Here is a 23,298-nt window from a genome sequence, read left to right as displayed (position 1 = left end):
TAATTTGAGAGAGAGAGAGAGAGAGAGAGAGAGAGAGAGAGAGAGAGAGAGAGAGAGAGAGAGAGAGATATGCACATTGAAAAAATTTATTATTAAGATTACATAAATCATATGAGTACTCACCAGTGATCACTTTTGACTGAAGATGGTGATGAGGAATTAGCTGCGCAGTCTGATGAACGAATGATGACATGACTGCAAAGCAAAGCAGAGGAGTTACATCTCTGGGGGCAACTCTTCCCTTTCTTCAGGAGGTACTTCAGTCACTTCATGGACTTCTTCAGGGGTTTCGGGAGGCAGCATCATGGCCATGTACTACTTCGTGCTGACGAAGAGGTTGTTACTTGGCTCCATGGCAGCATTAAGGGCAGATGAAAAGGTTGTGGAGCGTTCCGTATAAGGATCCCATGCCTCTATAATCTTCTGCAGCCCCCTGACTTTCTTCAGAATTTGGGACAGACCTTCAAATTGTTCCAAATCCTCTGCTGTGGGAGTTCAGAGAAGTAAATGAATGATGGTGGCAACATTTTCTTCGTTCTCGATCAAGTAGATGGCACTCTCAGGCATGCCATAATGGGTGGCTACTTCTGTGTAATTTTTCTCCCTCACACAATATATCAATAACGTCTGCCCTCTTCCTCTGAAGCATAGGCTTTTTCCTATAAGCCGTAGAAGAAGCAGGGTGTTTAGGAGGCATCTTAGGGCACAGTTCAAAAAGAACACTAGTTGCCTATGCAGTGAACTGGACAGAGATACAGTACTGGGATGTTGGGCCATTTATGCGTCATGTACTGTGCATACTGTACATTTTATTGATATTTTGCTGTGTTGTATGATTTTGAAATATTAAAGCATTTTAGGATGATAGTAGAGCATAGCTAAAATGCGTGGGTAGTTTGTAGAACAACAGGACTACAGCTGTACCCCCGAACCTGTCAGTTGTTCTATTTTCGTGTTATTTTTGTGACTAAATACATTTTTTTATGGTAAAAAAATTATATACACATTTTCAAATATTTCAGTAGTATTAATGTAAAGACAGCAAAATATCAATAAAATGTTTTTTTTTTTCTTTAAAAAGTTCGTCCGAAAACCACCCCCAGATATTCCAAACGCAAACCTCAAGCAAAAGAAAATGCATCTTGGGAAGCTGATATACCTAAGTGCAGTGCTACTTGACACGCTATTGGCTGGTATTTGCTAGCAGCCAATCCCAGAGAGCCATTCATTTTCCTTGGCACTGATTGGGTGTACCCTTGGTGCTGATTGGCTGTGTATCCCCAAGACTTTCTCTGAGATATACAGAGCGCACATCTCTGTCAATTCAGAGCGTTTCCTTAGCCTGTGTGAGTAAGGCAGTCCCCGGGTTATGTTGGTCTCGGCTTACGTTGTTCTGAGCTTACATCACTTTTCAATTATATTCATAAAAAAATCTGTTCTGGGTTATAGCAGAGGTTCCAAGGTTAAGTCGATTCAGTCTTGTGGCGTGCTGTAAGCAACGGGAGATCATGGATGCACACCTCACCAGAAGCAAGATAAATCATTTGGGACAACCAAAGGATTAAAGGTAAGGTTTTCGTCACTTTCTCATTTTTAGCAATTTTTTAATAAGATATTCTGGCTTACATTGCGTTTCAGGAACGGAACCCCCGACGCAACCGAGGGACTGCCTGTATTTTGTTTGTATCTATGTACTTTCTGTGTCTTTCTTTGCAGTGTTAATCTGTATAATCGTGCCCCACAATGATTACTAAATGTCCTGCTCCTTCTAAGGCTTCTTGCAAAGAGCCTAAGCACCAGAGGAAGGTCATGATGCTCCAGGAGAAGTTATGACTTCTAGATGTGTTGAAGGAAGGGACGCAGCTGTAGCCCGCCATTGTGGCATGAATGAGAGTACTATCTGGTACATCAAGAAGAAAGAGGCAGAAATAAGGAAGGCCATGAGTGTTAGGTTCTACGGTAGTGCCATAAAGGTTTCTACTGTGTGTGATAAGAACATCGCAAGGATGGAGTTGGCCTTGGTGTATTGGACCAAGGACTGCCATAAGAACATCCCCCTCGACACCAACATCATTTGCGAGAAGGCACGACAACTCTACCAGCAGTTTTCGACTGGCATTAATACGGAAGGCGGTGACGTAAAGCAAGCAGGCTTCTTAGGCTTCAACGAAGCCGCCAAAGAAGAAGGGGAAGAGCCACAAGCCAGACCATTGTCAGCTCCTCAAGGTTTTCAGACCAGCAAGGGGTGGTTCCACTGTTTTCAGAGGCGGTGCCAACTAAGGAGTGTTTCTCTGCATGGGGAAGCGGCATCAGCAGACATGTAAGCAGCCATGAAATATCCCGAGACCTTCAAGAAAATCATCAGGATTAAGGGCTACCATCCACAACAGGTGCTCAATATGGATGAGACTGGCTTGTTCTGGAAGATGCCTTCACAGACATACCTCATGGAGGACAAAGCCAGAGCCTCCAGGTTCAAGGCCTAGAAGGATAGGGTTACCTTCATCATGTGTGGGAATGCAGCTGGCTTCATGCTGAAACCAGGCCTCATTTACAAGGCTGCCAACCCCATAAGAACAAGCACTTGCTGCCTGTGTTTTGTATGCGCAACCCCAAGGCCTGGATCACCAAAGTCATTTCGTCTAACCAGTTTGTTTAGAGCTTCATCCCTCAAGTGAGGCAATACCTCACCAACTTGGGCATGGAGTTCAAGGAGTTGTTGATTATGGATAATGCTGGTGGCCACCCTCTGGATCTTTATTAGAAGGGAGTCCAGCTCGAGTTCCTCCCTGCCAACACCACCTCTCTCCTCCAGCCTGTGGACCAGGGAGTGATCTGTGCCTTCAAAGCACTCCACACCCAGAACTCCCTCGAGCACCTGGTGAATGCCACGGATGCCGACAGTGAATTCATGCTGAAGGAGTAATGGCATAAATTCACAATTAACACATGTCTGACCATCATCGACTGATCGTTGAATGATATGAAGGAGGAGACCCTTAACGCATGCTGGAAGTTGTGGCTGGAGAGTGTTCATGATTATAAGGGCTTATTTACTGAAGAAATTCAACATTCGGCCATTGATGAGACAGTCCAATTGGAAAGGATGCTTGGTGGAGCACCGAGGATGAAGTAAGCACCCTCATTGATGCTCACTCTGACCTCCTGATGGACCAGGATTTGGAAGAGCTGATGAAGTCTGCCAGCAAGGTAGAAAACATGCCAGGTTCAGGGGACGAGGAAGAGGATGAGGGCCTGTCTTTGGAATGTCTGTTCAGACTTATGAGGATGATTAAGGAGGTGAAGAAGGCAGCTTCAGCATGGGATCCTTATATGGAATGCTCCATAAGTGTTCAAGTACCCTTGATGCGGCAGTGGTGCCCTATAGTAACGCCTTTGTCAGCAATGAAGAAGCAGCGACAGCAGCTGCCTATCACTGTTTCTCAAGCCCATGAATAAGAATCCTCCAAAGACTCCTGCAGCCCCTGAAGAAGTGCCTGAAGAAAGGGAAGAGGCACCCCCAGAGGAGATATAACTCCTCTGCTTTGCTGTGCTGTCATATCTTCGTCATTCATCGGAGTGCACAGCGAATTCATCATCATCTTTAATCAACATTCATCACTGGTGAGTACCTGTATAATTTAATATTATTATTATTACAGGTCAAGTATTATTATTTTTACTTAATCTTCTTATTATTTAATCTTATTAATCTTAATGTTAATATTTGAAAATTAGTACTGTAAATAATTTTTTGTATCATAAAAAAGGGATTTTGACAAAGGAAAAATCTATTTCTGAGGAAGGCCCCGTGTCACCCGGTGAAATTCCATTCATGCACGAATTTCTAGGTATAAAATGCTAGATATACCAGAGAAAAAAGAGCTTTCAGGAATGCTGGGGTTACTACCCCCAGATCGAGCGTCTTCTCCAAGGAAGACGTCGGTATAACCAAGGGTGAGTGAAAGGATCACTACCACGGAGTCACACTCGAAAGATATCCCCATGTTAAAACCCCCAGAAGAGAGCGGTGAGCCGTTACAGCTCCCACACACCGACGCCCGCCAGGCCGGCGACACTAGCGCCACCTACCTCATTCCAGGCTAGCACCACCCCCAGGCTTGGCATGTGCAAGTAGGGGGGGGAGCAGAAGGTACTTCTGGGAGGGTCACCGGGTGACACGGGGCCTTCCTCAGAAATAGATTTTTCCTTTGTCAAAATCCCTTTTCTGAGTCCAGCCCCGTGTCAGCTGGTGAAATAGTGATAGAGAATCATGCCAAGACTGCTAACTACGAGGAAACAAGGTAACCTGAAGAAAAACACAAGTTATGAAAATGGTTTTAATAAGGATATCTCTCACATGAAAAATTGAATATTAAATCAAAAAAGTACAGTAAAAAATCTTAATATTATGGTAGATGTTGACATAGCCAACAGCATGGCAGGGAAAAAACCCAAAAATACTTAAGACTACAAAGGTATAATGTTCATTCAAAAAAATACTTAGACTAAAGAGTAAATATAACCTTATAGCTACACACGCAAGAGACAAATACAACATGGGAAAAAATATATATATATATAAATGGGGTACATGGAGCAAAATAAAAACCGCCCAGTACCCCAAAGATAATCCATAATCACAACATGTCAAATTACAGTTTCCAATCAACAGACAATAATAATATCAATATGAGGAGCAAGGCAGTGAGGCATGATCAACCAGGAGGGCAAGCAGAGAAGTAAATGAGGCAGGCGGGCGGGGGGTTAGGGGAAGGATAAAGGATGATGACTAATTAAGGTGGGGAAATGACACTTCCCACAGCTATTGTAGAAAACTTCAGGGCTTCGAGTGATTTTAAATAGTGGCGTTTAAATACTAGAGGTGATTTCCAACCCGTATATTTGGAGAGTTCTGAATAATCCATATTATGAAAGTAATTAACAGAAGTAGCAACTGCTCGAATATCATGAACCTTAGGAACTGAATCCGGGTTAGCTTGTTTAATGAAATACAAAATTTGTTGCCTTATTGCATTTAACGATAGAGTACCACCTTTCTCCCTGATAAAAAGAGGACCCGACTTACACTGTGGAGTTCTTAAAAGGTAAGACTTAAGGGTATAAACTGGGCATAAAGACTGGTCTTGTGGAAGGGGCACCACCTTCCAAGGAGACCACCTGTCTTGAGGGTCTTCATTTTTAGCTAAAAATCTAGGATCAGGGGAAAGGAGGACTTCTCCGGACGGGAGGAAGTTAACAAAATCATCACCTCTAGCGAGAGCCGATAGCTCTGAGATTCTGGCACCTGAAGCCAAGCTAATCAGAAATAAAGTCTTCCTTAACAGATCCAAATAAGAGCATTGATAGTTGTCAATCTCAGATGCTAGCTTAAGAACATCATTGAGGAACCACGTAACAGACTGTGGGCGTGATACGGGTCTCAGACGAGCACATGCTCTAGGAATAGATGAAAAGTAGGAATCTGTAAGGTCAATTTTAAAGCCATATAAGAATACCTTCTTCAGGGCTGACTTGGCTGTGGTAATAGTGGCCGGGCAAGGCCTTTCTCAAACAATGATCTAAAGAAGGTAACTGCTAGGTTAGTCGTCATGGTTTGGGCTTCAGATGCCTTCAGAAAGGAGGCCAATTTTTTGACTGCTGAGTCATATTGTCTAAGAGTAGAATCTCTCTTGTCTGATTCTAAAAACAGAGTGTTAACGGGTCAATGTTTGCTCCTTTTTGGGCTGCGAACTTTATAAAGTCCATAAAACTAGGGCATTCTGAATTCTTGAGGAAGCTGACACAGTCTTGGTTTGTACTGTCTGGGTCAGTTTGGGCTTGGGAATCCGAAGACTTCAACCCCAGTTCCTGAAGAAGAGGGAACCAATTGCTCTTCGGCCAATAGGGGGCTACCAGGGCTGGTTGACCTTTGAATGTCCTGAGTTTGTGTAATACTTTCAGCAGCAAGTTTATTGGGGGAAACAGATAAATCTTCTCCCAATTGTTCCAATCTATCGTCATTGCGTCCGTGGCGTACGCCTGAGGGTCCAGGTTCGGAGCCACATAACAGGGAAGCTTGAAGTTGCTCTCCGTCGCGAACAGATCCACTTGGAGACCCGGAACCTGGCGGCAAATCCAATTGAATGATTCCCCGTCCAGAGACCACTCCGTCTCCAACGGAGTAGTTCTGGACAGGGAATCCGCCACCACGTTCCGCACCCCCGCTAGGTGGGTGGCTGACAGATGCCAGCTGTGCTTGTTCGCCAGGGAGAAAATAGCAACCATAACCTGGTTCACTCGACCTGATTTGGAGCCGCCCCTGTTGATGCAATGAACTACCACTGTGCTGTCAAATACCAGCCTGATATGAATCCGGCTGGGGCGGATTTTCTTTTCAAGGTTAGAAAACCGCCATAGCTTCCAGGGTGTTTATATGGAACTGCTGAAACATTGTGGACCACGTCCCTTGTACTTTTGTTTTGGCGAATATCCTCCCAGCCGCTTAGAGAAGCGTCCGTGTGAACTACTAGCGCCGGAGGGGGAAACTGAAGTGGCACTGTCTTGGACAGGCCACCGACTGTGGACCAAGGCCGCAGTCTCGCCTTTAAAATTCCGGGAATGGAGGAGACCTTGTCTCTGAGCTTGACATTGGCTCGACTCCGCCACACTCTGTTTATGTCTTTTAATTTTGCTTTTAAGAGCAGGTCCGTCACTGAGGCAAATTGAAGAGACCCAAGGATTCTTTCTTGGGTCCGGCGGGATGCTGATTTGTTTTTCAGAAATTTCCTGGTAAGGGACGCTATCTCCTTCCGCTTGGGAGGCGGGAGGGATAACGTAAGAGGACAGATCCCACTGGAGACCCAGCCACTGAAACCGGGACTCCGGAGTCAGGCGGGACTTCTCTCTGTTCAGCTGAAAACCTAACGACTCCAGGAAGTTGATGACCGTGGCCGTGACCTTCCGACATTCTAGAACTGTTGGAGCCCAAATTATCCAATCGTCTAGGTATGCTGCTAGGGATATCCCTCGGGACCGGAGTTGCTGAACTACCGTGTCCGCCAGCTTGGTAAATATCCTGGGTGCAATGTTTAGACCGAAAGGCATGACCCTGAAGGAGTAGGCTTGATTCCCAAGTCTGAAACCCAGGAACGGAGAGAAGCTCCGCGCAACCGGGCGTGATAGTAAGCGTCTGAAAGATCGATAGAGGTGGTGACAGCTCCACGCGAAAGTAGAGTCCGTACCTGAGCTACCGTAAGCATGCGAAATTTTTCGCATTTTATGTAGAGATTTAGACGCAACAGATCCAGGATCACTCTTTGCTGATCAGAGTCTTTTTGGGAACAGTGAATAACCTGCCTTGAAACTTTAGGTGCCTTACTTTCTTTATTGCTTGTTTGTTGAGCAATTCTGCCACGTAGTCCTGTAGGACTCTTGAGGTGGCTGGTAAAACCTGATCAGAGGAGGAGGGTCTTTGATCCAGCTCCATCCTAGACCCTTGGACACAATGCTGTGTGCCCAAGGGCTGAAGGTCCACTGGTCCCTGAACCAATACAGGCGACCACCTACCTGTTTGTTCTCAGTGGGAGGGAGCGGGTTTGTTCCCTCTACCACGTCCAGGTTTACCTCTTGGAGTGGTGTTGGATTTTCCTCTGTAAGGGGCCCGACCTCTTCCCCCCCTTGCGCTCCTATTAAGGCCGTGAAAGAATCCACGGCCCTCATAGGTTGGGTTGTATGCTGGTGAAGCAACATACGAAGGTGCGGCAAGGGAATGGGCTGGTTGAACCAGCACATATTGTTGGGGATGGGCCTTCGAGGTGGAGGGCTGTGCCACTGCCGAGACCGGGACGGCTTGGACTACCGCCTGATGATGGGGTCTCTTGTGCCTCCTGAACCGTTTGCCTCCTCTCGTCTGGGGACTGCCAGATTCTGGGGTCTTCCGCTTGTAGGCTGAGATGCCCCAGCGAGAGCGCAGACTCTGGTTGGCCCTTGTAGCCTCCCTGAGTACATTGGTAACCTCTTCTTCAGGAAAGAGGTTAGGTCCCCAGATCGAACTCTTCACAAGCTTGTTAGGCTCGTGACGAATGGTGGCATCAGCGAAGATGAATTTCCTGCATTCGAGCCTGGCCATCATGAAATCAAACAGGTCAGACTGAAATCCTGCCAATAGGGATTTAGCCAAGACCTGGAAGAAAGGCTTGTCTCCACAGGAGACGGCAGTGGCTTCAGTGAGGCAGACGGAGTTCAATGACCGGGCTAGCTTAGTCCGGGCCTCAAACTCCGCCTTCAGCAGGGCTTCCGGTAGCTTAGGAAGCTGCTCGCTGAATTGCGTTGACGCGCAAAAAGCGTCCAGCTTTCCCACAGTAAAGGTGGCCGGCGCGTCAACCCAGAACTCATCACCCCCTGGGAATACCAGGGATGTGGAGTCTGTCTCTCTCAGCTGTGGCAAAGGGTTGCCATCAAAGCACGCTCGGGCCGTAGCCAGAGCGACTTTGTTCAAGCAAGGAGTCGGCAACCTGTCACCCAGGGCGAACATAGTAAAGTTGCCCTTGAAAGGTGTCAGTTTAGTGTTATCAGCCTGCCACTCCGTCAGAGTGCGCAGGAGAGCCGACTGAGCTTGGTCTCTAGGGAAGATCACTATCTCCCTAGGAACCTTGTCTGAGCGTACCCAGGCTTCCTCCGTCAGCCTAACGAAGCCTGGGTAAGGGGGCAAGAGATCGGCGGGAAAGAACTCAAGTTCTTCCAACCGCCTCGTGCCAAGACCTTCAACCGTTAAGGTGCCCTCATGTTGGATAGCCCGGAGGGCGAAACGCCAAGGGTTCCCGTTGTCAAAGGGAGGGAGATCCGCCGTGTCCGGAATGACACACTGTGGTTCGGCTCCGCCTGGGCGAGCTATCCCCGCCAGTATATTGTCATGGCTGGTAAGCTTCTCGGAGATTTGCGTGAATTTGGACTCGACCTCCGCCGAGAACCTCTCAAAAAGCTGGTTAGCAAAGGACTCCGGATCAAAGGCAGGCTGGCGAGGAGGGCTTGGTTTTGATGCCCTCTTACTCGCGCCTTTGCCGGAGGAACCAGACTTGCTCCCGGAGGCTACCGGTGCTGAGACCTTAGCCTTCGACGGGGGGAAAGGCAAGGCTTTCCTGGAAGACGAGGACTTAAAGCCCTTCGCCTTCCATGAAGTCTTCAACTTCAACTTGGGGACAGCTGATGGAGCTCTGTCACCCAAGGTGGAAGACTTCACAAAACCTGCAAATGAAGATATGGATGAAGCTGGGGAGTCAAAAAGGGGGCCCGTCCCCGCAACCTCACTTACCTCGCTACTTACCACCTGGTCCTGTTCTGTGTTCATAGGCTCCAGGTCCAAGTCTAACGCGGCGACGTCCTCCGAAACCTCCGCGTATAGGATGTCCACTTGGGGTGGCTGGGTCGCATCCCGGATCTGCTGGATGATGGGGGTGGCAAGTTCTTCCGGCACTGCAGCTGCCACCCATGCACCGGGGTAGAGCAGGTCCCTCAACTTGGCGTCGAGGACATAAGGCTTCCCCGACGGAACGTTCCTCCCAAACCCAGCCACCCAAGCGCGGAGAGATTCCAAAGAAGTTTTCTTGGAGGACTCGTCCGCCTGTAAGAGAACAGACAATTAGGGTTGAACGAAAGGATGGTTCGAGAACCATATAAACACTATTTTGATATGAGGAGCGTAATGTGGAAAAAACTATATCTTACCGACTCGTCCTGGATGCTCGCACACAAAGCGAAGCAAACCTCACAGCCGTCGGGGTGCCAGACTACCAGGTCATCTAACCGGACCGCACAACCAGCGTGGGTCCGGCACACTACGTGTCCGTACGGCTGCTGCAATGAAGCGGTGCACCCCGGCTCCTCACAGCGAACAGTCTGTAAGTGTAAAAAGTACATGAACCTACCACTCTAAGTAACCTAAAGCTGGTAAGCCAGGGAATTTCAGCTTACAACCGGAATGCTCCGGTGGATAGGAAACCCCTCGTTAAGAACTAGGCCAACAAGCTCCAAATTAAACAGAGTGGGAGGTAAAATACTTCCAGTCCCCGGAATACTCCGGCAGAATGAAAGGTTTGAGACAACAGGGACTCACCACAAGGGCTGCCAGCAAAAACAGACGCGGAACCCCAGGGTGTAGTACCGGACTCAATAACATATGAAATAATGTAGTGACGGAGTGAGATACTCACTCCGTTAGATAACATATATGCATATAAAAAACAATTAATAGAATAAACAAGTGGTGGTAAAAATGAGAAATCCACTCTGGAGACCGGAGGGATCCGTCTATCTCATACACTCTCCCCCTCTCTCGGACCTCCCCGTCAGTGAAACAAGGTGGGTGAGATGCTCGTCATGATAGGCCAAGTATATAACATAAGCCAGAGCAAGTGTCAACAACCCAACCAAGAAACCCGACGGAGAGGAATGAAAATGTGGGAGAGAATGTTCGAACCCGCTCGAGTCGGAGCGAGTAAACGAACCACTAACACAAACACAGCGCTGCTTGGGACTTGTCTGGGAGGGAGCGAATCTCTCCACCAGGGGGAGTCCCCAACTCGGAGAAAACGCCATCTAGCGTCACCCGCACGAGTAGAGCAAGAGCTGGTAGGGGGGGGAGGGGGAGGTGGTGGGGTAGGGGAAGAGGAGTAGGCTACGAGAGAAAACAGGAGACAAGGAAAATGATTCACCCGCTCAACTGCAAACACACACCGCGCCAAGAAAATAATAAAACTTGGTAGGGTGGCCTACTCCTAGGGGAGGGATGCGACCAAGACTCAACGCCCAACTCCTGACTAGGCAAAGCCTAATAAAAATTCCGAACTAGGCCTAGCCTAGGCTAACAGAAGGAGTACGGGAAGGGTGGAGGAAGAAAAACAGGGAGAGAAATTTTGTGCCGAGAGCCAACCGGGACCGAAAAGAGGGGGGCAAAAAGGCGACTAGCCTAGAGGAGACACACCCAATGAACTCTACTCCTTCGAAAAGAAGGGGGAGAACGAAGGGGCTCACTCTGCCACCCCCAAAACGACCACGGAGGAAACAGCAACCAAAACTCCCTCAACCTGATGGATTACTCCACGCCTAACCTAAAAGGGCAAGAGGATAGGAAGCAATACGAGCCTAATGTGATAGGCAAGGGAAAAGACCCACACACATAATAAACCATCACACAAAAACATAAGAATAATTCTAAGAATAATTCTAAGAATAATTCTAAGAATGTGCTCATGCGAGGTGCGTAGCCTACCTCGGGGAAGCGGTTAGATCTGAGGCTGCCGCTACCTCGAGGAGGTAACCAAATAAATTAAATATATATATCAGAGCACCAACGCCAAGAAAAATAAAACATAGTCTTAATATTAGACTAAAATAAAGTAATACCAACTAGGAACTCATCCTGTGGGGGAACCTAAGCGGGGCACGACGGGAACCTAATCGGGACTCGTATAGGTCTATCGAAATTTAATAAGACTCAAAAGGGGGCCACCGCAGGAAACCCGCCAGGAGGAGAACCGGGGGGCAGATAAAAACATATAACGACAAGGAGACAACCCCGACAGAAAAAACTGATGGGGTCCCCTCGCGGTCGACATGGCTGGTAGGGGACGCCGTGGCGTCATAACAAAGTTCTCATAATTGTGAAAAAAGAGACAAATACAGCCAAAATTATCGAAAAAACCCCACAATAAGATGGTACTTAACTTGGAGATGGTAAAGCTGCTCGAAGACATGGTGAAATAGAAGAAAATTCCAAATAAGGGCACAAGCACAAAAATGAGCAAGAAGCAAGTCACGTGCTAGAAAATGGAATGAGGTAGGTGGCGCTGGTGTCGCCGGCCTGGCGGGCGTCGGTGTGTGGGGGCTGTAACGCGGAACGTCACGCCTCTTGGTTATACCGTGTGACTCGTGGTAGTGATCTTCCCCTTGGAGAAGACGTCTTCCTTGAAGACGCTCGATCTGGGGGTAGTAACCCCAGCATTCCTGAAAGCTCTTTTTTCTCTGGTATATCTAGCATTTTATACCTAGAAATTCGTGCATGAATGGAATTTCACCGGCTGACACGGGGCTGGACTCAGAAATGTATATTTAGTCACAAAAATAATATGAAAATACAGTACAGGCAGTCCCCGGTTATCGGTGGGGGTTCCGTTCTGACAGTGTGATAAGCGAAAATCACAGATAACCGAAAATTTGTACTTATCGGCACCGATAACTGGAGATTGGCACCTCTGTTTGGTATGTATCAGCGCCGATAAGTGGAAATTGGCGATATTCAGCTCCAAAAATTGCTGATTTTTGTTGCTAGACAAGCCTCGTAAAACTGGATCGCTGATAACTGAGTCCGCTGATAACCGGGGACTACTTGTAATTGGCAAATATTGCTCTATGATAAAATCTGCAAAATAGTGAATTTTCGGCGATACATTTGGAGATACTTCCACAGAAAAATCCATGATTAACTGAAGCCGCAGATGCTGAACCTGTGATATTGCGAGGGTCAGCTGTAGTCAAGAAGATAACACTGATGGAAATTCTCTATTCTCAAATATTTACAGATGATGCTACAAGCAGTAAACAGTTATTCATCAATGAAGCTCATTTCCTTGACTGTCACGTTAGTAAGGGAAACAGCAAACTGGATAGTTAAATAAAAATAATAGTTTCTTGTCTGATGTAGGTAAGACTGGGAATTCAAGCACCCCAAAGAAATAAATTTCAGTTTTGACATTCTTTAATGGAACTATAAAGGGGTATGAATTTGAGCAGATGAGAAAGTTTAAATGCATGATCGTAATCCAGGCAATGTGTGCATCAAAGAAATAAAATTGGGAAATAAAGTTTACAATCATGAGTTAAATTGCACCTTTCACACTTCACCACCTCCTTATGTGATTAAGCACATGGGGGGCTGTAGTAATTGATAGTAAATCATTACCACATTGTAGGGGCTTTTTATTTGACATAGTTGGTGCAGGGTGATGGGAACAGATTCAGAGGTTAAAGAAAACTCTTTTTACCTATTCTAATTCATTAACCTTAATATTACAGTGGTCTGAAGACCTTCAGACAGAACCTTATCCTAATTTTATTTACATTTACTACAGTTTATCAATTATCATCTTTCAATACTTAACCAAACTTATTTCCTACTGACAACTATAGTTTATCCAAACAATCTTCATATACAGTACTTAAATTAGCTTAATACTACCAATAGTCAAAATATTATCAACAAATCTCCAACTCTGGCATGTCCCAAAATTGTTCCTTATCTTTCTCAGAATAATCCAAGACAATCACAAAAGTCAACATATAACTTGGGGATCACCACAGAGCTTATTTTAGCTGTGACGTCCAAGCTGAGGACAGAAATTACTTTAGAGTCTCTTAATGCAGTCTCTTCTACACAAAAGCACTTCACTCTTCTCTGATCCCCATCCCATTTGGGACAGACACTGTCTTAAGTAACTGCTATACACAACTTGCAATGGAACATGAAAATGTATTCGGTCTCACCAGCTGTTCGACTGATTTGTCAGTTGCCAATACAAACTTTTATTTCCACCGTTGTTTCTGATAGGGAAAGAATCCTGACCAGATGAAACCCACCACAGATCAGGTGAAGGGGAGCCACTCACTCTGTCTACCCAAGCACACTGCAAGTAAAAAGAAAAAAACATTTACATCCAACATTCACAACAAAAAACATCAAATAAACTTAACAGAAAAAAACATCACAACAGCAAAAACAAAAATTCAATCACAAACCCAAACTTCCAAATGCCACCACAACATTCACCCAGTACTTTAGATACATACTAATTTACAGGTTGTAGCTGTAAATGTTATGTTAGAAAAACCAGTTACAGTCTGGTCTCTACTTTCTACCAAGATGTAGATTTGCAAGAAGTCAGGTATTAAACAGCGGTCTCTCTTCTTTTTACTAGGTGACTTTAACTCTTAATCTGCTATGAGGCTGGAAATTTTTAGATGAAGCAGGGAGAACAAGTGATGAGATTGCCACCATTTATGATGTAGTTTTTTTTTTAAATGATGGGTCAGTGACCTAAGTGTATGTGCATCATTGATCTAAATTGACTAAACTTGGTCAGTAAACAAATTTCTGAATGGAAATTATCATTATCCTATCCACCTGAAATGTTACAAATTCTCCTATCCGAGACTAATCAGAGTGGAAGGTGGGAGAAGCTGATTGGTTAAAATTTCAGCAAGACCTCGCTCTTACAGAACCTTTGACTCATTTGAGTCTCTGTACTATTATTTCACTAGTAAAATGTTAAAAGGTGCTAGAAAAAAAAGTATATCTTAGTTTAACCAGACCACTGAGCTGATTAACAGCTCTCTTAGGGCTGGCCCGAAGGATTAGATTTATTTTACGTGGCTAAGAACCAACTGGTTACCTAGCAACGGAACCTACAGCTTATTGTGGAATCCGAACCACATTATGATGAGAAACAAATTTCTATCACCAGAAATAAATTCCTCTAATTCTTCATTGGCCGGTTGGAGAGTCGAACGCTGGGCCAACAGCGTGCTAGCTGAGAGCTCTACCAACCCCTCCAATGAAGTGTTAAAAGGTGCTAGAAATTAAATTCCATTCATAAAAGGCTAGTCTTGTGGATCAGCAGTTTCATGGTAAAATAAAAACCACAGTAATTTGAAGAAAATCACAAGAAAATATTTCATTGAATATAAGAAAATTTTCTACTCAAATGTAAAGCGAATTGATCAATGTAATGAGAGGGTTTTTTGGCGAATAGCAACTTGATGCATCAGGAAGCATGTGGCCTTTAAGATGATTTTCAGAAACAACCTTGGACTAAAAAATATTTAATTGTTCATGGCAAGCAAAGGATGGTTCCGTAGACTCTGAAGTAGGCATGACAAAAAAAATTTATAGATAACAGAAGAATAAATGTCTGCTGATGTGTCTGTAACCACTAGATTTCTGACAGAAGTAAAGAAGGTGATCTGGGAGGAGGGATACCTTCCAGAAGTTTTCCACTTTGATGCATGTGGATTTGTCAACATATATCTTCAAAAACAAACAATCTAAAGGGTTGAAAAGATGGAAGGACAGACTTGCCATGGTACTGTGTGGCAAGGCTTCAGTTTATAAGGTAAACCCATGTATCTTCTACTTACAACCTACATGCTTTTGAAGAGACCTCTTCCTGTGTTAATGCAACATAATAGGAAACCATGAGCATCTGCCAGTTTGGTTAACCAATTGTTTCACCTTTGTTCCATCCTCAAAGTCAAGGAAGCTTGGAAGACCAAAGAAAATGTTTTTACCTTCAGACTTGATCTCTTTTCTGCAGCCTTTTGACCAGGGTAAATTGTGGAGGGTGAAGGTCTTGTATGACTGTTGTGGTTTTTTTTCTCATAGGAAGAGTTGATGATATTGAGAGGTGTAGTGCAAGAGTGGTAGGTTAGTTCAATAGTCTTGGGCAGTAAAATAAACAATTACTTCTTAACGTGTAGTTTTATGTACAAAGCTTACAGCACATACAGGTTGTTAACCTCCAATTCCTGAAACAACACTCTTCTGGATAAAGGAAGACACGAGCGACAGAACACCCCTGGACACGACTGCCAACAACGAAGGAAATCAAGACTATCAGCCAGAGATGGGAATCACACCCTTGGCTGCAAGCCATGGCACAGGATGCATCCTATGGAATCCAGGAATGCCCATGCTGCTTCCCAGACTGCCAGTGAGAGAATGAGACCCGCCAACCAATAGAAATTCGGCACCCCAATGACGTCATGCTTGAAATTCAAACATCCATAAGCAGTTATAAAAACCTTGTACGGGTATGCCGACTTGTTATCCAGTCCTGATGACGTTGCCAAGAGGTTGGGAAACGGTCCATAGACTCGAAAAATAAAAGGTAAATGGAAAGAATCTTGAATAATTTTTTCTTATTCCTGAGAAGCTTGCCAAAAGAGAAAAAGATGTATAGATTGATTCAAAGTCTTGTTAAGAAGATACTGTATCTGCCAACAATGCCAATGACTTCAATAGATGTTAATCATTCCTTTTGGCTAATCTGTCACCATTTATGTCAGATCTGGACGCTTGAATGGTCCTACAGTCAACCCTCATTAAGACGGAATACAGTAAACCCCCCATATTCGCGGGGGATATGTACTGCCCCCTCGTGAACAGCTAAAATCCATGAATACTTAAAACCCATCTAAAAACACTTAGAACTGCCTATTTTGATAGTTTAAACGCAAAAAACGCTCTAAAAATGCTTATACCTGAGTATTTTAATAGTTTTATCACAAAAAGTGCATTTAGTCATGAAAATATGAAAATATAGTAATTAGTGAATATTTCTCAGTGAAAAATGCTGCAAATGGGCGAATTTTCCGCAAATAATGGGTAGAAACGTTCCACAGAGAAATCTGCGAATACGTGAGTCCAGGAATAGTGAGACCGCGAATACGGGGGTTTACTGTAATAGAAGGGCCAGGGTGTCTGTCTTAGCCGATAGTCTGGTGTAGCCAGCGATTTCTATATATATACCTATAAATACCTATAATTATACTGTATTTCATTAATTTTATAAAGAGTATGAATTGTAAACCAATGTAGAAACGTTTGAATGAAAGCTCATGGTAAAAGATGGAAAATGAAGAATAAAACATTATGAAAATAATAGATTTCAGCTGCATATGTAGATGCCTAGGCCAAGACATGAATGCATAATTGTTAAGTAAAAGAAGTGGAGTCTCTAAAATGAAAAGTAAGATAATGAAATATGGATTACAGGTGCACAGTCCTTTACCTGAAATCCTCGGGGCCAGATGTATTTCGGATTTTGGAACTGTGGGGCCAGGAGCATAAATCAAACATCACTATTGCAGCAAAAAAATTGTTTTCCCTTTTTTCATGTTTTTTTCATTTTAGTTACTTATTCATTATAGTTTATTATTATTTATATTAATGTGTTAAATGAATGTGAGATAATTAAGATCATCAATAATAAAATAGCGGGACAATCAAGACCATAAGTTCACTAACACATTTTGTTTTCAATAAAAACATTCTGTAAAATGCAAAAATATACATGTGTAATGACCCTACACAAGGTCAGATAGGGTCATAATCTCTTACTACATCTCAGACAAAGGCCTACTGGTATAAAATGCCGAGATACAAAACTAGACTTTATTTGCAAACTTAATGAAAGTTTTTCAGCAAAAGCTACAGTCATGAAATGGAGTGACTCACACCCCATATAAATGGAAATCATAACTAGAGGGAATTCCAATTCTCAATCAATCAAATTATTGATTCTAGACCAACCATTACTAGTGAATAACATCCTGGTCACCAAACAAAATTAAAAGGTCATAATTATTCTAGACCAAAATAAATGTCATATAGTATGTTAAAGAGTATGACTTCCAAAATATTCGTCCACACAGGACGAACCCAGAATTCCTGTTAAAGAAACATATATTTTAAAACCTGAAATGGTGTATGAAAAAGACATTTAAAAAAAATGCATAATGGAGAACAGAACGTGAAAATGCATAATGGAGAACAAAATGGGAAAATGCACAATGGAGTAACGGGAGTTTCACTGGGACACAAACTGGGTATTCCACATAATGTCTGGAAAAAATATAAGTGTTCATGAGTTATCTTACTCACTTCCTATGGTTGCAAATGACTGGTCTCATAGTGGCTGTTCTTATCCACTAACACTGCACAACGAGCCAATCACACCCAGCCGCAAATCAAAGTCAATAGCCATTGTATGTTCCTCTCATAATGTACCATTAGAGAGCGTGCACACCTGTTGGGCGTAGCAACGCCGACTAAAAATTTCAACCTTGGTCAACTTTGACTCGACCGAAATGGTCACTCAAACTCTTACATTCTAGTAATATTCAATCATGTACCTTCATTTTGCAACAAATTAGAAGTCTCTAGCGATTTATGGTGAATTTTTGAAAAACTTTTTCTTACGTCTGCGACACCGGTTTTAATGTTTGAAGGATCACAATGAAAATAACTCATGGTTGTAGCTTTTATCAGTTTTCCATCAATCTGTCAAGCTGTCTCCATGCAATCTTTGGCCATGATCAGAAGGCACAAATGAATTTGAAAAAAACGTCAGATACCTTGCTGTTATCTAACTTTATATATGGAAATGTGCGAAACATGTCAAATAACTCACCTGCACCAGATATACTTTTCCCAGGATTTCAGCACATAGTCGGCCGAAATGGTAAAAAAACAAGAAGCGTATTCTAGTACAATCATGTACCTTCATTTTGCAACAAACTCTAAATAATTGTAATTCTGAAAAAAATTATTTTCCTGAATTTCAATGATAATTAGTCGTTACATAAACTTTTAAATACATTTCATCATACAACGATCTTGGAGGGTTGTTTTTTATTGTTACTAACGTCATCAGTTTGCAGTTGTAAATCTTGAGGATGGTCCAGAATTCTAGTAATATTCAATCATTTACCTTCATTTTGCAATGATGAAGTCATCACCATGACAGACTATGTGAATTTTTCATACCTCTATATTAAATTAAAATTTTTGTTGAATTCTTATTTTCAAAGTTTTATATATGAAAATGTGCGCAATTTCATTTAAATACAACAAAAATAACTCAGAATAGTAAATATTTTCATAAATCATTTAAAGAAAAAAATTCAAATTACTGAGTAATTTTTGTCATCAGCAGTCAAATAATCATGATCATGTCAGTGTTCAAACTGAGTGCTGTCAGATCTCCATGGCAACCAGCCAGCCAATCAGGTTTTAGCTGTATTCTGTCTGAGAAAGAACGTTTTGCTCAGAGAAGCTGCTGATGACATAATGATAACATAAGTACATGTGTTTTGAATAGATACGTAGTTTTTAATAGTGTATGTATATTTTACTGGTTACATGAAGAATAGAATGAATTCCTTCTTATTACTTTGAGTGCAAAATTGTTAGTTTAGAGATTCTTCAACAAAATATTTTTTTTTTTTTGCTTCAGAAGATATTTATTAATGCTGCATTGACATACCTTTTGTGGAAACAAAATTTTCTTTAATCTCATCAGGATAAATTACACATGCATGTTCAGAGTGAACTGCCAGCCAATCAGTTTCTCTGTATTCTGTCTGAGAAAGAACGTTTTCTCTCTCTCTGCTGATGACATAATAATAACATAAGTACATGTGTTTTCTAAATTTAATCTCTCTCTCTCTCTCTCTCTCTTATTACTTTGAGTGCAAAATTGTTAGTTTAGAGATCAAAATCTCTCTCTCTTTCTCTCTCTTTAATCTCTCGAGGATAGAATTACGTTGCATAGAGGAACTGGCTCTCTCTCTCTGTCATTTGCCATGTAAACACAAGTATTGTTCAGTAACTCAGCTTTTGTCTTTGTAAAGTTTATGTCATGTCTTTTCTTTCCTAAAAACATACAAAGCATCATACTGTAGCTACCAGTCAGGCAACAGATAGGTAAAACTGTTAATGCTCAGTGATTGGCTATGATATTTCCTACCCTTCCAGACAATAGCATTTCTTAATGACGGTACATACTGTTTGCAAGTTAAATTGGTTACAAGTTAAAAGCATTTCAATTTAGTACTGTACAGTATAAATACAGAACAGTATACATTATATAAAATAAAAATATAAATGAAAAATTTTTTTACCTTTGGTAAATAAAAAGGAAAACAGTACGCGATGAGCAGAGAAACAGTAACTGTCTTAAATTGTGGATGAACATTGCGTTTTTAAATCGGCTGACCCTCTTTGGTTTCCATCTTATCCGATATCCGGATTAACAGGGTCTGGTTTAATGAGGGTCAACTGTACTTTCTCAAGCAAGTTGGCCACTTAAATGATTTGGATGCTGTTAACATTTCTTTTGCCAGGGTATCTATTCCCTCTCCCTTAATTTGATAGTTATTAATTTTTAAAGCATAATTCCACAAAATTATTCAGGTGAAAAATGTTGATTTTGGGCATTCAAATTTTTTCCTGCATATTAGGCTGCCTACTTCAGATGGGAACTTAAGGTTATGTTAGGCTTTGGTTTACAGCCTTGGCCTTATGAAGTGAATTTCTTAACCCTTAAGGGACGGGCTAAATATATATCAAGCACACCCCCAGACTGGGCACACTTTAAGGTTGGCCAGTTTAAGAAAACAACACATCAATGGAAAGAGGAAGATATGCAAATGCACATAGTGTAAACAAAAAAATTCTAAAAATTTTTCCGTATCTTCCACAGGAAGTTGAAAGTGACTATTTTCAACTCTGTGTGGGGGTTCTTTTACAAAACACTCATAAAAATATGTATATTTTACCAAGTTATGCATGTTTTTCTAATATTTATTTTATTTTATTTTGTAAAATTATCATTACAGCTAACACACTATCATAACAGATAAGGACTAAAATCAGTAACAGATTCTGAGTATATTTGTTGTAAAATATTTAGGAGATTTACTGAGATGGGGAGATGCAGTAACTTTTTGTGAGATGCATGTGTTTTCTAACATTTCTTTGCTCTTTTCTTTGCAAAATTACAATTATAGCTAACATACTTTAAAAAAAGATAAGAACTAAAACCAACAGCAATCCCAGGGTATATTTATGAGCGAATAAATAGAAAGACCTCTTGAAGCTGCAAAGAGGCAGAACATCCTCCTCTGAGATCTCAAGGCATACTGATGATGTCTCTCCATGCCAGGTTATAAGTTGCCATAAGTCATTTATGAACCATTGAAGTGCTATGAACCTTTTTCCTGCTAAATTCATTCAAATAGTGTGGCATGTGGTTCTAATACTCATATGAGGATTCCTGTCCATCGCCCAAAATGTTATAGATACTCATATGAGGATTCCCGGCCATTAAGGGTTAAACTTATTACTTTGTAGATTACAATGTGTGAAATTTAACTTAATGTTCTGTATGGTTCATTTACAGAAATTCTGAATATCTGAATAAAGTTTTGTTCTTTGTACATTATGTTTTTAGCTTCAAAGTTATTTTCCAAATTAATTTTCCACAGCCTGACATTGTTATAGATGCACGACTTGGATGTATGTGGCACTTACGTCTTTGTCTGGAAAACTTAGTAAAAGCTGTGGAGGACAAAAGCCAGTTAGTTGACTGCTTATTACGAAGGCAACAAGGTACTGTATGCATCTGTTTCACGCAGTGTTTTGAATCATTGTCATGGAATTTAAAATAGTTACATAGTACAGTATTACTGTATGTACTGTTTTTATTTTATTTTCATTTATTTATATTACAAGAACAGGTAGATGCTTGAATGCTAAATGTAAGTTTCAGGTGTATTTCTGACATTTGTAAACTAGTGTGTTTTTATAATGAATGTTAGCCTAACAAAACTGCGGTAAATGACCATATAACCATATTCATTGGTAATGTACTTTGTTATTAGTGAATATCCAATTACAGGGTAATATAAAATGAGATGTCTCATTTGTAAGTTAATGGAACTTTCCTGACATTTCAACATTATATTACCACTCATATGATATCAGATGGTAATACAGGCAGCCCCCGACCACTCATATGATATCAGATGGTAATACAGGCAGCCCCAGTTATCGGCAGGGTTCTGTTTCTGAGAGTGTGATGATAACTGAAAATTGCCGCTAACCAAAAATTGCCGATTATCGGCGCTCTTCTGGCGATTTTTGGGGCGTATCGGCGTCGAAAAGCGCCGATTTTTGGTTATCAGCGCCTCTGTTAGGTATGTATCGGTGCCAACACCCAATTATTGGCGTCGATAAGCAGAAATCGGCGATTTTTGGCGCTGAAAATTGCCGATTTCCATCGCTAGACAAGCCCCATAAAACCGGATCGCCGTTAACCCGAGCCCGCTGTTAACTGGGGACTGCCTGTATACTGCAACTTTATCATTAACTGTTGTAATAAAGTTATGACACCAATTATTGCACTGGTAACTAATGTACCATTTAAACTATTAGTGTAATATCAATAACCAGTGCTGGAATGTATATGCTACATCCCGCTGAAGAGTCAGACTTGGTCTTATTTTAATGGTGGTGGGACATCACTATTTGGTGGAGTAATACATAGTAAGAGTAGATTTACCTAGAAACATTTTTCATTCCCCTACAACACAAAACCCCCGTGGTATTAAAGATAGCTTGGGAAATTTTCTGTAGTGCATAACTCGTTTAGTGTTTCTAAATTACTAACAAAAGAAACAAGGAACACTTAATCTAAAGTCAAGCCGTAAGTTAAACACAAGAAACCACAAATCACAGTTGTCATTTCTTAACTGAGAAGTTAGGCTAAAATTCAAATTTTCCTTTCTACTCCAAAAAGGAACATTATCTACTGTATATATAATTAAAAACCATTACTAATGATTTTCAGTAATAAAATTCCTAATTAATGAGATTTTAAAAAGCTGTTGGAACCCTTGCTATATGGTTTTGGAATTAATTATAATACTAGCAATCCCTGGTTTATGACGGGTTCTGTTTTTATGCCACGTCGTAAACCAAAAAATCGTTGAAAATCATAAAAAATCCTAAGAAAATCTTACTTTTAATGCTTTGGGTGTATTTAAAACAATGTAAACTATGTTTTTATTAAGCTTTTCATCAAAAAACCTCCAAATTTTGATTATTCTGCCATTTTGGAGCCATATTTCTTCCGTCGGATCGGTGTACGACACGTCATAACCTCGGAACATGCGTCGTAAACCGGGAAATAATTTCTGATGAATATATTTGAAAAGCATCATAACCTCGGAACGTCATAAGCTGGACCCGTTGTAAACCGAGGACTGCCTGTATATAGAAATGAATTCCCTTCTCCAGTGTTTGGCATTGCAAAGGCCAGTTCCTGCAAGGCTTCCCATTACCTGGCCTCTGAACTAGATTCTTAGACTTCTGCCATCCCCTTAATTCAATGGGTCCAATACAATTACTGTACAGTGATAAAGGTAGCTTACACTACTGGGCTGCTGTCACACAGGACCCACAGATTACTTATGCCATAGCAAATCAATGCTTTTTGCCTTTGGAAAAAGGCTCATAACTACCTGTCTTTATGGAAAAAGGCTCATAACTACCTGTCTTTAGTCAGCCCCAAAAGAATGAAGAATTTGTTTGGTTGCCGAACATGTGTGAAATATGCAACATGCTCCAGGCAGTAAATTTAAATGATGAAAGAGCTCATTTTAAGCTATCTCTATGATTTATAG

At 41.9% G+C, this 23,298-nt stretch overlaps 1 protein-coding gene across 3 annotated transcripts in view; it reads left to right on the top strand.

Annotated features, from left to right (window-relative positions):
* The window catches only part of Bulli (regulator of MON1-CCZ1 complex protein bulli), a 441,067-nt gene that overhangs the window by 214,850 nt on the left and 202,919 nt on the right, over positions 1 to 23,298 (top strand). For all 3 annotated transcript variants that reach the window (XM_067104768.1, XM_067104769.1, XM_067104770.1), the window contains exon 8: positions 21,100 to 21,223. In XM_067104768.1, the coding sequence (XP_066960869.1) occupies positions 21,100 to 21,223 (124 nt within the window). The remainder of the gene's footprint in view (positions 1 to 21,099; positions 21,224 to 23,298) is intronic.

This window comes from Macrobrachium rosenbergii, chromosome 6 (genome assembly GCF_040412425.1).
Source record: "Macrobrachium rosenbergii isolate ZJJX-2024 chromosome 6, ASM4041242v1, whole genome shotgun sequence".
Classification (NCBI taxonomy): Eukaryota; Metazoa; Arthropoda; class Malacostraca; order Decapoda; family Palaemonidae; genus Macrobrachium; species Macrobrachium rosenbergii.
This window is presented reverse-complemented; position numbering and strand designations above follow the sequence as displayed.